This window comes from Polyodon spathula, chromosome 25 (genome assembly GCF_017654505.1).
Source record: "Polyodon spathula isolate WHYD16114869_AA chromosome 25, ASM1765450v1, whole genome shotgun sequence".
In the NCBI taxonomy this organism is placed as follows: domain Eukaryota; kingdom Metazoa; phylum Chordata; class Actinopteri; order Acipenseriformes; family Polyodontidae; genus Polyodon; species Polyodon spathula.
The window spans coordinates 3,206,609-3,224,348 of NC_054558.1; the positions used below are offsets into that span (position 1 = coordinate 3,206,609).

The 17,740-nt window shown below is 47.8% G+C and overlaps 2 protein-coding genes across 4 annotated transcripts in view; both read right to left on the reverse strand.

Moving 5' to 3' along the window:
- LOC121299885 (voltage-dependent L-type calcium channel subunit alpha-1S-like) overlaps nucleotides 1-9,604 on the reverse strand; it is a 31,820-nt gene extending 22,216 nt beyond the window's left edge. For 2 of the 3 annotated variants that reach the window (XM_041228081.1, XM_041228080.1), the window contains exons 1-10: nucleotides 9,141-9,602; nucleotides 7,377-7,482; nucleotides 3,197-3,336; nucleotides 2,923-3,065; nucleotides 2,411-2,563; nucleotides 1,888-2,090; nucleotides 1,659-1,762; nucleotides 1,404-1,552; nucleotides 951-1,032; nucleotides 283-443 (exon numbers count right to left, since the gene is read on the reverse strand). In XM_041228081.1, coding sequence (XP_041084015.1) covers nucleotides 283-443; nucleotides 951-1,032; nucleotides 1,404-1,552; nucleotides 1,659-1,762; nucleotides 1,888-2,090; nucleotides 2,411-2,563; nucleotides 2,923-3,065; nucleotides 3,197-3,336; nucleotides 7,377-7,482; nucleotides 9,141-9,316 — 1,417 coding nt within the window. In that variant the 5' untranslated portion in view covers nucleotides 9,317-9,602. Of the gene's footprint in view, nucleotides 1-282; nucleotides 444-950; nucleotides 1,033-1,403; nucleotides 1,553-1,658; nucleotides 1,763-1,887; nucleotides 2,091-2,410; nucleotides 2,564-2,922; nucleotides 3,066-3,196; nucleotides 3,337-7,376; nucleotides 7,483-9,140 lie in introns of all 3 variants that reach the window. The other variant, XM_041228082.1, reaches the window with a different exon arrangement.
- Nucleotides 9,605-11,973: 2,369 nt separating this feature from the next.
- On the reverse strand, nucleotides 11,974-17,734 carry LOC121299888 (achaete-scute homolog 5-like). The gene is made up of 2 exons (XM_041228083.1): nucleotides 15,560-17,734; nucleotides 11,974-13,764 (listed from the first exon to the last, which is right to left on the reverse strand). The coding sequence occupies exon 2, from the start codon at nucleotides 13,558-13,560 to the stop codon at nucleotides 12,919-12,921; it is 642 nt and encodes a 213-aa protein (XP_041084017.1). The 5' UTR covers nucleotides 13,561-13,764; nucleotides 15,560-17,734; the 3' UTR covers nucleotides 11,974-12,918.
- Between the last annotated feature and the right edge of the window lie 6 nt (nucleotides 17,735-17,740).

A 17,740-nucleotide genomic window follows, 5' to 3' on the forward strand; every position in this document is an offset into this window, starting at 1 on the left:
GTAAAAACACAGTAAAAATAAAAGCTTGTACATGGTACCCTACGATCTGAAGTCACAACCTTTCGCCTCCAAAGCTACCAGGAGCAGCTTCTTCAAACAAACCAGTAGGATGTCAGGGATTACCCAGCCACTATTATCTCACAGTACTGGTCTCGTGATGACGCTCTACTAGCAGAATAGAGGCAGGGAGTTATAACACTAACACTGTTGCCAGTTACGTTCACTGTGGGATTGTGGGAGAGCATGCAGGCTGTCTGCAGGAAGGTGTTTGAGAGCCCTGACCTTGCACGTTGGTGAGCCTGTCCGACTGGTTGTGGTGCTCAGTTGCAATGGCCATTGTGTTCAGGAACACCACCAGGATCACCAGCCAGTAGAATAAACTGGACTTCACCCACTGGCGACACTTCCTGCGAAACCAGCGGTTCCAGCGACGCCCGTGCCGGCTAGGGGACGGGAGGAGAGGGAGGAAGGAAACGTCATGCCTCTTGTCAGATACAGCGGTGTGGGTTCAAATATTGTGTAAGGCGTGCATTCCTGCCCTCTTGCTCCGTGTTAATTCATGCAGAAATGCATGCCGTATACATGTGATCAACATCACTCGTCACAAAGGCAGATGGAATGAATACGGGTAATTAAATCCAGATTAATTAACAGGGCTGAATTCAACACGAATGCCCTCAGAACTCAGAGGAAGTGCGGGAGATATTCAGGTTATCATTCCTGTGGTGTTCACATGGAATTCATTATGAATTTGAGGCCTTTATTTTTAAAGTGTCACTGATGTCAACAGCTTGGATGTTTTTAAATAATCAAATAAGTTTGTAACAGTTTCAAATTGCAACATATACAGTTCATTCAAATTGAATATATTTCTTAGATTTGTATTTACTATTATTTTCATAAAAGCTGAGAATTAAGAGAGGTGCTGTAGCGTCCCGGGGTGTACTCACAAGATCAGGATGAAGCGGTTAATTCCCTCAATCTCATACAGGCTCTCCGTCTCTGAACCTTGATCATCCAAGGGCAGCAATCCTGAAAGAAAGGAACAGTTTCATACAGTGCCTTCCCTGTCAAGATACCCCACAGTCTCAGCTTCAGAGAGATACTGACGCAACTCCAACTCCAACTCCAACTCCAACTCCAACTCCAATTTCTTCAAAAAAATTGGAATTGATATTTTAGAGACATAATAACTGTTGTGATTGTGCAACTGCCTTCATTTGAAGCCGATTTAAGCAGTGACTTCAATTTAAGTATGTGTTGCCACTGTGAGAAGCTTGTTTTAAGAATACTGCTAATTGCAATTTTGATGTGATTTTTTAAAAAGGAATTGACAAACAGGACTGCGCCCCGGCCCTGGTGTAGAGTGGGATGCAGTGTGATGTGCCGAGCGGAGTCACTACCTTCCCTGTGTTCCTGGTCGAGGTCCATCACCTCTGCGTGGGTGATCCAGTCCAGGTACCCCCGCAGGTCTTCCTCCAGCTGCTGCCGCTCCCTCAGCTTCTGGAACTCGCCCCGAGACTTGGCCTTCTCGCGCTCCTTGGTGAACTCACTGCGGAGAGGGGAGGACACAGGGAGACAAGAGGGAAACGCAAAGTAAATATTCTGCTAATTGCACCTACCCTTTAAAGAAAGATGAGAGGGAGGGAGGCACACACCCACTGAGCACACCCAGCACCAGGTTCAGCACGAAGAAGGACCCAAGCAGGATGAGGCTGACAAAGTAGATCCAGGGCCACTCATTACCAATCGCATCGTTGACCTGACAGAGAGAGAGAGGGAGAAGAGAGAGAGGGATGGGGGGCAAGCTTCTACAAGTGCAGACCTGCATGCTCCCAATTGGCACAGTACAGGACCTTCGTTATCTAAGAGAAGCGTCTGGATTACCCAATAGAGCACGTCGGTCCAGCCCTCCATGGTGATGCACTGGTACACAGTCAGCATGGCGAAGCCGAAGTTGTCGAAGTGGGTGATGCCGTTGTTGGGTCCCGGCCAGCCGCTCTTACACTCCGTCCCGTTGAGGGGGCAGTCGCGCCCCTCACCCCCCAACGCACAGGGGGCCGGCTTCTCATTCCCTGATGCCACGATGTCTAGGGGAACCACAAAGATTAAAAGTGTGTGTGGGGGGGGGTCCTGCACAACACGCATGATAACGGCCCCCGTGTGCAGCAGCTTTGCCTCGTTTACTTACCTGTTTCAGGTAATCTGCTCTCCCGTCCCACAATACCAGCAGAGGCCCCTGCATTTACTGGCCCTACTGAGAGTAGCATCACAACTGGTGCGTATTGCTGTACAGTACATCATAGCACAGTCTCTAGGAATAGCTTTGTGTCCTGTTGTGTGTGCAATGGCAGTGCAGTAGAGTCAATGCAGTCCAGTCCACTCCAGTCCCTATCCCCTGTGTACTGACCTGTGCCGGTGTAGAAGCAGGTCCTGTGCATCTTGCACTTGAAGAGCTCCAAGCCGATGATGGCGTAGATGATTATCATGAAGAGGACCAGCAGGGCAATGTGCAGCAGAGGGACCATGGCTTTGATGATGGCATTGAGCACCACCTGCAGGCCTGGAGAGGAATGACCACCGCTTACAACACAGCAGCGCGTTTCATGACAAGCATCCCTAAATATATCACCCCCTGGTTCAACCAGACCCTGCTGTATCCCATGGTACAGATCTATAACTTCAGAGTCAGAGCCTCACATGACTCTCTGATAGCAAATCAACGACGAAGCAAAAGAACTCCACAGCATCACTGAATTTAGATGATAGACGGCAAGAGGGAATAATACAAATATTTTTAAAAATCATTAAAAAGGTCAATAGCAAGAATTTTCAGTATTTTAAGAACATTTAGAGAGACATGTGCTGCACACGCCCCTCCCCTCCCCTCCCAGCAATCCCAGTACTAGTGCTGTGTCTTACTGGGCACCCCCGAGACGAGGCGCAGCGGCCGCAGGACTCTGAACGCTCGCAGGGCCTTGACGTCGAAGCCGGCCCCCTTGCCCCCCACGGGGGTCTCGACTCCATCGATGAGGCTGATTGTCTCCAGAGCCACCGTGAACAGCCTGCCAGGAGGGGAGAGAGGGGCGAGGCATCGGTACACATTCAGCTGAAGGGCTCTCCCCAGAGCACAGCCTCACCTCAGAGGCAGAGCCGCGGGCTATACGGGAGGCATCGATCCTTTATTTGATCTTACCCGACAAACACAATGATGAAGTCCAGGATGTTCCAGCAGTTCCGCAGGTAGGCGTCCGGGTGGAACAGAAACCCGTAGGCCACGATCTTCAGAAACGCTTCAATGGTGAAGACGATCAGAAAGATGTACTCCACTTTTTCCTGTGGAGGGATTTAAACAGTGAACAGCGAGGCAGCACGCGGGGCACTGGGATGTGAACTCATGTAATCAGCTGACCTTTTAACTTGAGGCAAGCCCCCCCCCCAACTATGGCACAAACAAAAGACATCTTAATACAGAATGGGTCTCCTCCTGGTAGATTTGCTGTAGTTTCACATGGTCTGACAGCACCCAGTCCAGATTACAGCACAAGAATAGGAGGCAGAAGCAGCATCTTCTCATCTGTAGCGTTACCTTGGAGGTAACTGCACTATAAAATACAAACCAAGTGAACTGAATGGAAGTGGGGGTCCAGTGCCAGGGCAGGACTATAACAAGGTGTAGGAAAGCCTATTGAAAACATAGCAAAAAATACAGCAAAGTCTTACTGTACAAGGTGTAAGCGTGGCAAGCTTCTCAATGCACTCTGGTAAGCTCTATTCATCTCTGATTCAGGTATGTTACGGGGCAGGGCTAGGGGTGTCTATGCTATAAGGTGCCTCTCCTCTCAGCCCCACTGTCAGCCCAGCCCTGTCAGTAGCCTCCTTACATTCCAGAGAGCGGGAGGCTGCGGCATCGTGCCTGCCAGCTAACCCAGTATTTAGATTCTCTGTCTTTTTCTCGCCAGTCCAATACATTTTTGCGCATGTGGAGCCCTGCTGAAAGTGCGCTGGCACGGTCTGCAGTCATGCACTGCACTTCAAACAATACCATTTTTGGTCTCCCTTTTGACTGGCTGTGTAAACGCAGGGCTGCTCACTGAGCTGCTCTAGTGTAAGTAACAGCCGACAATAAAAAACACCTTCTAAATACGCCATACTTTATATATACAGTACATACATATAAACACACACAGTACCGGCACAGATTAAGGCAACAGCAAATGACTTAGGACTAGGGGTGGGGATTGTATTGCCCTCTGTAACTCAGATCCTTTACTTACTATCTTGGAATAGATAATCCGCTTATAAGTATTTGAATGAGCAATATATTTCACAAGACATGCAAACTGCATATCTGCCCTCGCCAGAGAGGCACTGCCAGGCTTCTGAATGCATTGATTAATGCAATCTGGAACGAAGGCTTTTCTGAATAGCAAACCAGCGTCCTGGCATGAGCTTGACGTGTGATTACAGGACAGCTTCTTGAGAGCAGAGCCAGCCTTGTTCTGTGCAGTGACCTCGTTCTCAGCCTGGCCCAGGGGAGGTTGGGTTTCGACGGGTCTGCAGGAGGCAGCGGGGCTGCTATGTGGGGAATGCCTCCCTCCCAAAACAGATTCGGATTTAAATGGGTACAGCCGACACTCGAGGTCACGCCCAGATGATCACAACGGAATTTTCCAGGACCCGCTAGGAAATGAGATTCAAATCTCACTGTGTTCTCATTCGGGTTAAACAATGAAGCACTGGAATTCCACTCCTGTGTGTTTTACTGCGCTTTGCTGTGCTTTTACCACAGTATACCACAGGACACCCCTGTGAACTTTGTTTTGCTTTGTAAAGTACAGCGGACATTATAAAGATGTGAAATGAGGCAATTGGTAATCTGTCACACCTTGGCTTCAGGGGACGGGAGCATAAGGCCGGCACAGAGCAGAGAGGGGCTGGAAGGTGTGGATAAGAGCTCAGCTCAGCCAGCATCCAGAGACTCCACCCGGGGGAGTGAATCACGAACCAGGCAAAGATTAGGGGAACTTCTCAAACTTTTTAAAACGCAAGTAATCAATGTGGCTTGGGGATTTCTACCAGAGTTGTAGACTGGGGAAGCGTTTGGTTAAGAAGGCATTGTATTTTGATTAGTGCTGAGCTCTGTTTTATGGTGACATCACGCTCCAAGCAGCGCATTGATTCGAAAGCTCTGTGTGACTAAAGAGAAAGGCATTAGAACAGAGTGAGGCAAGCGCACCTGTTCCTCTGGGTCACCTGGGCTCCACAGTGACAGGGCGACATGCAATGGTTGTAAACTCCATGTCCAGATGGCAGTCACCCCGCTCACATGTTTGGTAATTGAGCTGCATACAAGACCTCATCGCTAGGAACGCAATCCTGATGGCACTAGCTCACAAGCCCAAGCTGGGCTGCTTTAGCTAAGTCAGCTGTGCCGGTTTTATCCGTCAGCTCCCTTGTTTATAATGGGAGCGTTAACTGCTGTGCTCAGACAGATTGTCCACGCCAGGCAGGCATGCTCATTCCAACAGCTTCATTTATTTGTACAGGAATAGTTTGCCATTATAATCCCAGTGTGCTACTCTGAAACCCCAGCAGAACCATTCGCAGTCCGCAGCAAGACCAGCAATGGCAGCACAGGGGATCTGAAACAAAGCCCCCCCTGGCACAATGGAGTCCATGTGAATGATCTCAACACTGCAGCAAGAGGAGTTAACTTCAGATTCTGTGCCGAGGTACTCTCCAGTTCTAGCTGGCTGTCATAGACATATGCAACCTAGGCTAAACTCAGCCACAGTGTCTCTGCAGCAGAACAAGCCTGTGTCACTTTGGAAACAGGCTTCCTTTAGTTTTGCTGGCAGTACAGTGCTGTGCACTAGGTGGCGATGGTGCTCACTGATATAAAGGCACTGGCTGATCTACAGATGTCTATGGCTGGCAACTACAACTAAAGAGAAGTTCCCGTCAAAGCAACTTGAACATATTATAATATTATAATAATTATATATAAGAATAATAATAATAATAATAATAATAATAATAATAATACAACACTTAAGTAATTGTAAGAAACATGAATGGCAAGGAAGCAGTAGAGCTTGTCTGTTCCCCTTACTCCAAGCACACTGGAACTCACAGGGGCTCCTAACTTCCACTCTGTACTATAATCAGGTGCACTGCGTTGTGCTGCCTCTCTTTGCATTGCCTTTGAATCTCAAACTCCAACATTTGAATTGCTTTTTTCACAAAGGTGCTGCACGTTGAAGCCTGGAGTAAGAGCTGCGAATCGCTGGGGCTCGGCAGCTGCTGGCCGGAGAGGGGATGAAAGTGTTTAGACTGGTTCAGGGTTCATTCCACTACAGAGACAGAGCCTGATTCTGTAAACAGCGGTGAGATTTCACAGAGCTACAGGCAACAGCTCAGCAACAGAGAGCTAACGCAGGCAGCCGGAGCGGAGTTTCAGAAAATGTCATTGGGGTACAATAAGCTCACCTGACTGAGTAACAGTGAATCAAATAAAAAGTGTGACCTGACACTGGCAAGAACGCATGAGCAAAGACAACTACGCGACATACAGTTAAACACAACAGGGATTATAATAACAGGGCACTGCCCTGAAGAAACCTCACACACACACACACTGCACGCACACACTAGCACTGACACACACACACACACACACACACACACACACACACACACACACACACACACACACACACACGCACACACGCACACACACAAGAAACACACCACTCACACACACACAAGCCCGTGTGTGTTTGTGGTGTGACGTGCGTGTGGATGGAGTGATGTCGGTTGCTGTGTGACTGGTTGTGTGTGAGTTATCCGGGTGGTGTGTGTTCGTATGTGTGGGATGTCTGTGTTCTGGCGTGTCACGTGTGATTGTCCTGTGTGGGTCGGTGATCGTGGTGTAGTGTGTGTGTGAATAGGTGTTCTTGTGCTGAGTAGTACGTGTGTCATGAGTGATCGTGTTCGCGGCTCGCCGTCGTGTGACATGTGTAGTGAGTACACCACATCAGTTCACACACACACACACACACGCCAGTGTGTGAACTACGGTCAACCACCACACACACACACACAGAGTAAGTTGTGTGTGTGTGCTGAGTGTGATGGTGCAGATGAGTGTTGTGACACACACACGACACACCACACACACACACCTGTGTGTGATGTTGGTGGTGTGTGTGATGAGTGTGGGCTGTGTTAGAGTATTGTGTGTGTGTACACACACAACCAACTCACACACACACTAACACACACACACACACACACACACAGCATGCAGGAATGTACACACACACACACACACACACACACACACACACACACACACTGGGGTCGGGACTCACCAGGCTGACGTTGCCGTTGTTCGTGTCATCCTCTGGCATTGGCAGGAAGACAGCGAGGGCCACACAGTTGGCAAAGATGGTCAGTAAGATAATAATCTCAAAGGGTCTGGCAGTGCAGGTGAAGGAGAACTTGAAACAGGTGAAACAGCAGCAGCAAAGCACAAGTACAGCCTCTCTCATTCACATATCTACTTGCCTGTGATTTAAGATCAGCTGGCTCTTCCAGTTCCAGTGAGCACTGGAGCTCAGCTGAACCTGTCTGCATCAGGATCGATGATCATTCAGAACTGGAGTTTCTAAAACAACATGATGGGCTTTCTTCACAGAGCATTCACCCCACAGCTAAGCTTGCAGCTTTCGTATGTAAAAGGAAACGCAAACTGCATTTAAGCAGCTGTTGCACTATTGTACTTCTGTTTAGAAACACAGAGCATCTCTTCATTCATATTGGCAACCTTATCCTAACTTCAGCTGAAACCCTTACCCCCACTATAATGCTATTCAAACTTAAACCAGCCACAGTAAACAAGAGTCACAGTTATAGCACTAAGAAGCTCATCTTCCAGGAGTGCGCTTTGTTTATATATCAAATACATAAAAACCGCACGGGGAATAATGAAACGCACACCGCACCTGACTCAGACAGAACTGAACTACACTTCCCACAATGCACTGTGCACCGATGTGACGCTGCGAGCAGGATGCTTCAGGTGAAGGTGGCGCTGGGGCTTGTGATCCTGGCTCTCAGGTGCTTTTCCCCGTGGCTATGCTCTGCTTTTACCATCGTTTACCCTGGTTTGCCGTGTTTGTTCGTGTGCTTTACGGTACCTGGCAATACTTCATAATGCTTACCTACGCGTTATGCATCTATTTTGTATTGCCTGCTTTCACTAGCAATTAGTATATGATTATATACACGTTTGTGAATGAATGAATATATACAGTGGTCCAGTAGGGTTTACTGCACTATTGTAAGACGTTTTAAAGGAGCTCCTGTAAACTTTGCCTCATATCAAAGTGTCGCTATCCACAACTGTTACACGTATGCCTGTGTTTCTAATGTATGTTACCGGTAATACCTGAGATTTCTACCGCCGTACTACCCGTTCTGACCACATGGTGGCAGAGCGGAGCCCAACATTCCCCTGCCTGTTGAGTTCAGAGCCTTGATTTAGAAGGTGACGGAGAGCGACAGCTGCCGAGCCCCAGAATATCCGCTCCATTCTGGCGTTTAAATATATATAAAAAACACGCACAACTTCTATCAGCATCGCTCATGTTTTCTAAGAAAGACTTCTCCCTCATTCGGTTTACTTTCATAACTAAACACAATCTTATAAAACAACGCGGGCTGCAGTGACTGTCCCGTCGCCACAGATGTGTTTGATAACATCGCAGTCCAGCGTGCGCAGCTAAACTATCTTAACTCGAGTTTAAATACTGGTGGCCGCAGCTCTATTATTATAGCCAGCACACGAACTTCACTGTTGTGTTGATATATAATCTTTCATCTTCTTCTCATACTTTTTTTTTTTTTGGGAGAAAATAATATTAATAATAAATAATATTTAAAAAAAAAAAAAACTGTCTCTTTTTAGTTTTAAAATTTGGAAAATTTTCCACCCTAATAATAATAATAATAATAATAATAATAATAATAATAATAAATAAAAGAAGACCAGTATTTTGACCAGTCCTTTGAAGCCAGAAATCTTCCCTTCCAGTAGATCGGGGTTTGTTGAAAAGCTCAACGTGGAAGGATACTTCCACTCCACGATGCTGATGCAGGCTTTCCTGAAGGGGTTGTCCAGGGTGAGGCAACACAGCGCCCGGGCTGGCCTGGGGTTCCCCGCGCATGCTTGTTTCTTCAGTTTTTCTTTCAGTTTCTTCCTCTGAAGGGAGTCCATTTCCTGGGCAGTAACCTTGGCGTTGGGCTCCATGCTGGCTGTCTCAGAAAAAAAAATAAATAAATAAAAAATTCGAACCCTTGCTTCCCCCACAACCACCTTTCCCCTACTGTCACGCTGCTCTTTATCAGTCCCTGCGCCTCCGAGGATGAGAAGCTCCTCTCTCTCTTGCCCCCTCTCTCCCGCTGTCCCTCTCAGAAGCAAGGTCTACTGGAGAACCTTTCTGCTGAGCTGGTTTCTCAGAGGGTAAAACAACACCGCGCCTGTAAGAGCTGGAGCAGTTGCTGCAGTAGCCTGTGCTCTGGTAGCATGGTTTAAATTTAGACACACACACACAGAGCAGTGGAGAGGAGCGAGGGAGTTGCAGAGGGGCTGAGTCCAGGATCCTGAGGCAGCAGGAAAGTAAAGAACTGCAGCTGTCGCTAACTCGTCCTGGCAACTTCCAACGACCAAACACCCTTCTAACAGGCACAGAGCACAGAGACAGAGAGAGAGAGAGTAACGGTCAGAAAGGAAGGGAGCAAAAGATATACAAGGAAGATTGGTACCGTCCGTGTCTAGTGTCCTGCATCTCTCTCTCTCTCATTGCCAGGCTTTACTTCACTCCGTTTTACTATATCGTTTCGTTCTCTATCCACCTCCCTAACAAGACTTCGGAGTGAGTGAGTAGTGAGTGTAACATGTGTACACTGCTCCACACGATAGCACTTACTACCTCTCCCGCTAGATGAGTGGACTGTGGCCCTGATGAGGGAACGCTCTGGCCCTGATGAGGGAACGCTCTGGCGCTGATGAGGGAACGCTCTGGCGCTGATGAGGGAACGCTCTGGCGTTGATGAGGGAACGCTCTGGCGTTGATGAGTGAACGCTCTGGCCCTGACGAGGGAACGCTCTGGCGCTGATGAGGGAACGCTCTGGCGCTGATGAGGGAACGCTCTGGCGCTGATGAGGGAACGCTCTGGCGCTGATGAGGGAACGCTCTGGCCCTGTGAGGGAACGCTTGATGAGGGAACGCTCTGGCGTTGATGAGGGAACGCTCTGGCCCTGATGAGGGAACGCTCTGGCCCTGATGAGGGAACGCTCTGGCGCTGATGAGGGAACGCTCTGGCGCTGATGAGGGAACGCTCTGGCGTTGATGAGGGAACGCTCTGGCGCTGATGAGGGAACGCTTGATGAGGGAACGCTCTGGCGCTGATGAGGGAACGCTCTGGCGTTGATGAGGGAAAGCTCTGGCGTTGATGAGGGAATGCTCTGGCGCTGATGAGGGAACGCTCTGGCCCTGGTCTCTCTTTGGATTGCCAGCGCGTATTGATTCCCATCAGTGTGATATTAACAGTGAGAGGGTTCGCACCGAGCACTTCCCTGCTCGTCTCGTTATTATCGCATTGCTTTGAAACATGACAGATGGTTTTTCTTTTCAGATGGAAAACAGTGCAAAAAAAAGGAATGGAAAAGCTCAAAAGTGTGCCTACCTTGTTTGTTGCCAGTCATGTTGCATTTAAAAAAAAATTTACCACAAAAAATGGTGCATATTTCACTTCAGTCTAAAGCCCTTGGTAAGTCCAGCCCTGCAATCCTAGTCGTTTCTTCCGGTTGTGAAACTCTGGAGCGGACGCTTGGCAAGCCTGCTGCGATGTCTTGCTTGTACGCTAACCTGACAGAAAGAGACGGGGCCCCTTTAAATCCCCAGTCAGGAGCGTGTGTCGCTGTCTGGCTGTTATTTATGATTCTGCCTCCCTGGCATGTAGATGAAATGAACTGAGGCTCAAACAAACTCCAGTGTAAACCACTCGTGCATTAAAAAAAAGCCTTGTCAGGTTCTGAATTTACCCTGCCCTTCACGTCAGACACAGCAACTACCCTGTCAGTTTCAGAACTACCCTGGAATATATTATGATCAGGAGCCGTGCCAGGAACTGGAGCGACGACCTCCCTAATGAACTGTCCCTCCCTTATATAGCAGCTGCATTGTGAACAGCTCCCGGGTAGGTGACTTATTGACGCTGGGATGGGGGCGCTCCCTTACTCAGGGACTTGACGTTGCTCACATTCCTGGCTCCTGTGCATTTCACTAATCTAAACAAGGGGGTTTCTGAAACTCAGGGCTGAACTAGCAGGGCTTCCGATCCCAAAGACATTAAACTTACTGAGCTCCTGCCTGATGTGTGGACACTGGGTATCATACCTCAAGGAGTGCCTTTAACACAATCATAGTGAATGGATCAAAGCTGGGATCTGGAAGACAGTTTGGCACATGTTTTATGAGGTGATGATTATCAATAGGAGGGTATATTTAGCGTACATACCTGCAATAATTCAACAGTCCTAATAATTGAAATGGAGGATGACCATGTCCAGGACCAGGTTCAGTTTTGTACTAAAATATTATTTTGTAGTGTCTGGTCTTATGGGATCAGCAAGACTTTAAACATTGCAGGATCTCTGTATGTGTAAAACATGCAAGACTGTGCACTACGATTTCATTTACACCCAGTAAAGCCTCTCTTTCTGTACTTGAGCTCCCTCTGGTGGATAACAGAGGCAGGGCGTGTGAGTGGAGTTTCATGTCTTGGGTCCATACTGTTTACCCATTCCTGACAGGGCATCAGCACAAGGCAACCACACAGCGCTTGATTTTTAAAACACGTTTTATTATAAATTGCTTTGCAGCAGAAGGAACGCCCTTGCTTTCTACTTTCTAGGACAGTTCTACACACACAAAAAGAAATACCAAACTTTGGGTAAAGTGCAAAAGAAGCATGCAAACTCAATAATTAAAAAAAAGATACAAATTAAATTAAATATTTTGCACCAGCAGCAAGATACACAGTGTTTTCAAATATAAAAAAAAAAAAAAAATAACTACAAACTGTTGTGACAGACATGATAAAACTCTCTCTCTCTCTCACACACACACTGATTTAGCAATGAGAAGTATATGGTTTGAAAGTCTACAGGGAAAGGCTTGGTCCTGAATAAAGCTGGTAGGAAGCAGCTCTTCCAAGATGCAGAACCCATGTTTGGGTGCAACCAGCATTCCAGTGGACTCTGTGTCACTAACACACACACATACCTTAGCTAGGATGCAAAGCCAACCGACAGACCAGTGGAAAGCAGGTTGAAGTTACAATTCTTGTAGAAAAGCCTCACGGTTTATTTGAAGGAGTTTACCAGCGATTAGCTTTCTTACGAGAGCTGGATTTTCAGCAGGGGGGGGTTATTGTTGCCGATTCTTTTTTTGGAAATCCCTCACCATGTTGCCCCAGGAGGAACATTCTAAATGTTCTGAACGAGAGGCCCCAGTTCATGCCTCTAGCCTCCTCTGATTCCTAGCGGCCGTTTCATCCCAGAACTTCCTCTAGTCGATGCTGAAATGATCCCTGGAGACCCAGACCCTCACCCCTTAACTCATTTCAAACATGCTTCCCTGGTTTCATTTGAACCCGGGTCCACTACAGTGTTGGCTGGCTCACAGTGAGATGATCTAGCCTGTTCTGCTGTGCTGGAACAGACTCCAGCAGTGCTAAAGCAAGCGTACCTTCGCATTCCTGTCTCTTACAACTGGCTGCAGCGCAGAGTTCGGATGTGTGGTCTGCCTGTATAAAACATCGTACACCGCGGAGCCCAGGAGCCTCCTAGCTCACAGACTCCTCCGACTCGCAGAAGGGGGATGAAGAGGCGGATGACAGATTCTGCGATTCCCCGTCGCTGTTTGGGAGGGGCTCTGTTGAATTGGCCCTGGTGTTTCTGGAAGCCTTGCTGTTTTGCTCCTCTGCCTCGGGCTCCCGTCCCAAGCCGCTGGTGGGTGTTCTGCTCACCAGCTCCTGCAGGTACTTGATGTATTGGATAGCTGCCCGTAGAGTCTCCACTTTGCTGAGCCTTTTCTCAGACTCGGCACCGGGCAGGTGGCCCCTCAGACGGGCGTAGCCCTCGTTCACGCACTTGACCCGCTGGCGCTCGCGCTCGTTGCGCTTCTGGATGAAAGCGGGCTCAAAGGGGCATTCGTACACGCCGAAGTGCCCGTGGAACGGGACGTAGGGAAACAGGGCGCCCGAGTAGGACGCGTCGTAGTAGCCAGGGTCGACGTTAGCGGGGTACAGCAAGAAGGGCACGTGCGCCAGGGGGTCCCCCTGCCCCCCGGCAGGGCGGTGTGGGTGCTGGTGGTGGTGGTGTGATTGGACGTGACCACCAGAGGGTGCTATCCCGTACTGCACACAGCTCGCAGGGACCAGGTTGTGTCTGCACTCCAGCAGTGTGCGCGGGAAGCCACTGTTCATCCTGACTGGCAAGCAAAGAGATTCAGTGGATTGATGCAGCACTTCGCTTTTTTTTTAACGCAGGGACCTCCTCTGATATATCTATAGTAATACCTGCCGTCACACCAACATGATCATATTTAATTAGAACTACAAACATCTGCGAGCGGTTCAGCAGGATTTCAGCACCTCCTTGACATCAAACAAAGTCTCCTTACGCTGGCTCTGTGAAAAGAAAACACAGGAGAAGCGTTTTACACATAAAGAGTTTATTATTACAAAGGCAGCGAGCTGCGATGAAAGAGTCAGCTATCTTGAAACAGTCTTCACAAACAATACAGTCTTAAATTACCCGTACTCTTTTACAACAGAAGACTATTCCACCTTCCTGCTGGCTAAACGCGTTACCCAGATCCCTTCAAATGAACTACGGGAGGCAGGCTGATCCCCTGACATGCATTCTGTAATTTATAGAAGATGCATCTCCCAGCCGCGTGCACGTTTCAGTCAAGACAGGCAAGACAGCATATCTTTTTTTCACAGTATAGCCATTTTTAAATACATTTTAAAAATACCGTAACGCCTTTCAACTTTAGAAAAATCGAATCAGTTTTAACAGGGTTATCAAAGAAACTAGATACTTTTAATTATACCTTTTTCATTATAAAAGTTCTGCCCTGTGACTGACAGCTTTGTGAAAATCACAGGAATTTCCCTGGCTTGCTCCCCGAGCCCTCTAACCAAGTTTCGGGCGTGCTAATCAGAATGCGGAGAGAATGTCAAAAACATCACAAGATCTGAGCCCTGCTTCTTCATCATATTAAAGGGGAAGTGTACATATTCAGTCCAGTTTAACACCTTGTAAAACTCAACAGTTACAACAGCGTAGCCTTTCAGCACACGTGTGCACCATTTGCTATCCCCTATAAAGCTACACAATACATTTAACACAATTGCTTTGCAGTTTGCAATGCTTATATCAATCTGTTTGGCATCGTCTACCGTGCTTCACTGGAGTCGTCTATGATTTTCCAACAGGATACTGACAGCACTCTGAAGGGATCGGGTGCTCACTGGCACATATAAAAACCTTTGCAACGAGATATTAAAATGGTTCTGGATACCAGTGCCTCCTCCCATAGATATTCCAGTTACTTTTGCAAACTGTGTTGCAACGCACAGCACAGTAATTGAATTGAACAGAGTATGTACACGAAGGCAAGCTGCAAAATGACAGTGCAGACTGACCATGGCACACAAGAGAGGATCAGTAACAGATAAGAATACAGTGAGCTTGGTTTCAGGAGGCGGGGTTTCAGGCCACTGCAGGGCACACCAGGGGAGCCCTGGGGTTTGATACAGCAAATTTGCCTCAAACTAGGTCTCCTGGAACCAGGTTTCAAGCTGCTGTTCCTGTAAAAGTGGCTTTGTGTTCCTTCAGCTTCATATTGGAAGCCCTGCTGCTGTGAATAGTGTGTGTGTGGGAACGCAAGGTTGGCAGGGACGGGGTTAAATCCATCCCTGCCAGCAATCACAGGGATGGCCATTCCCAAGCTAGGTACTGCATGCTAACTGGAGAGTCAGCGCATGTATAAAAGGAAGCAGAATCTTATTTTCCGGAGGAGCTTGTGCTGTGATCCTTGCATTGTTGTGCTACGTTGTAGCGTTGTGTTCTTTTTATTTCGGCCCTCGTACTGTGCAGTTCCTGCATGTTTGGTTCCTGCTTGTGCTGTTGCTGCTGTGAAGCAGATTGTAAAGAGAGGATCACAGAGGATTTATTTGATTGATTTTTGAGAACTGGAGCAGTGTGCCTTTACCTCACTGGAAGTTAACTGGAACATGCCCTGCAACGCACTGGTGCCTCACATGAATCTTCTACTCCTTTACACGCATTCGTTATTAAATTTTGCAATGCTCTGAAATTCTTTTTTCACTTCTCTGGATTCTTATGGATTATTTTGCAGTTTAATTATATACCCCCCCCCCGCCCAAATAATAATAATAAGAATGCCATCCTTACCTTCAGTTTGTCAGCTATGGTGTGTTGATTCTGTTCAGTTGTGCTCAGGGTGCAGTCAGCTGTAGATGCATTCACTCCTTATTGGTCACAATGTTGAGTGCAGCGCATGTGAGGAGAGTGAGTGAGTGAGTGAGTGAGCGAGCCCTTTGCTATCCTGTGTGGCTGACAGTCCCAGTCCAGGCTCCTCACAGCTCTGCAGATCGCATCTCTCCTGCTGCAGGTTTGATGTTCCCTTCCCTGTCAGATCTCAAGTCTAGGTGCTTACCTGGCTTACCTGATCCAACTTCAAACAGAGGCACGCCCCGGGGAGGGGGGGGGGATTCAAAACAGGTAGAGGAAAGAAGAGGAAGGAGGAGACATATCTGGGTAGGGACTGGTGAATATGTGCCTGCAGTACATGCAAACGTAGATACACAGGCTGCAGAGATTAATAATAATTATTATTATTATTTGTTTCTTAGCAGACGCCCTTATCCAGGGAGACTTACAGATGTTACAAAGTATCACATTACAGATAAGAGCAGTTATAGAGTTCAATCAGATCAGCAGTAAGAGCCAGAAAAAATAAAAAATACAGCGAATAATTACATTTGAGAGCGATCACGACAGAGCAGTTAAACTTACAAAGGAGTAAATTCTGTTAAGAGCAAGTAGTCAGAACAATAAACGAATAAGGACGATTTCAAACAAGAGCAATTACAGACAAGCGTGAATAGGGTTACCTTTAAGAGTAAAATCAAATACAAGAGACAGGACATATAACTGTGATTGAGAGCAGTAGTGGAATACAGCCGAGCGTGGAGCAGTTCAGCGCCAGCACAAGCTGATGCAAGTACTGATGCAGCTGGGTGCCATGTAGTCCAGTCTGGAGCTGTGAGGTTCACAGGTGTTGTCTGAACAGGTGTGTCTTGAGGAGGCGCTGGAAGGGGGTCAGCGACCGAGCAGTCCTGATAATGACTTTAAAGGCTGGTGGTGTTAAGATCTGCCATGGTCTAGATCATTAAAATAGACCCCAGTGCCAGGTAGTGGGCAAGGCAGAGAGTGGAGCGGTCAACACAAACCGAAGCAGTCAGTGCTTCTACTGGAAATCTAACTGGTAGTAAAATCTTCATATATATTGTGGCTTTCTGTGGCTATCCGGCTGTGGGAGGAAACAAGAGATGTGAAAGCCACTAATTCCACATTCTGTATCCCAAGAGGAGAGGAAATCGCACTGGAATTAGAAGGAGGATCAGGAGTCTGCTCCACTCCCACTGGTAAAGCATGCTGGTAAGCTGCCTGCACAAGCGAAGCGGGGATTATGAGGTTTCATGTCTGCCGTTTAGAAGACAGAGAAGGAGGAGGAGGCAGGAGAGCGTGGCTCGTTCTGCAAAGGACAGCTGGAGGGTTTGCAGCCTGCACTGATGAGACGAGACCACTGAAGATCAAACCTGCAGAGATAAAAGCGCGGAAAACAGCCGCTCGGTCCACAGCCCCCCCCTCCCTCCTCACGTTTAGAGGTGCTTTGTATTTCAGAGTATTAACCCAAGGAGACTGGAGCACGACTATGAACTCTGAGCTCCTTCGTTTCATTGCACGAGTCAGAGCACTTCAGATCATCGTTTCATGTTTTACAGCTTCACCTGTACAAACCAACCATCCTTGTCTTAAAATAGACCAGCAGCAAATATCTTCAAAACAGCCCCTGATACCCGAGACTTCAGAGCGATGCTGTTATTGCTGTAATCCCAGTTTTAAAGCCACGATTAAGCAGTCTGGCAGGCCCGGGGTGACTTGTAATTACCAGCGGTACCATAAACAAGATTTTATTTCCAGAACAGTACCGGACAAGCCGGGACTCGCTGCCGCCGCGCTTTCAACCCACAGCCCGCTTTCATCTCTGCTACACCTGAAGAGAACTTCCACTTCTACACACATACACTTAAAACAAAAGAATTTGCATTTTATCACAAAAATAACAAATGATACAACACCCAGAGGCAGCTGTTTCCAGGTGTAGTGCTAGGCAGGGAAGAGCCTGCTTAGTAAGGAACACAAGCTGGTCTGAACGATGGATCTAAACACCCGCGTGGTTAAACCACTGAAAGAAACGAACACACACACATCTCCACGTTGCAGTCTCGATGCTTGATTTTCAATGTTTAAAACGCTGTAGTTAATTAGATCCGACATTGTTTAGAT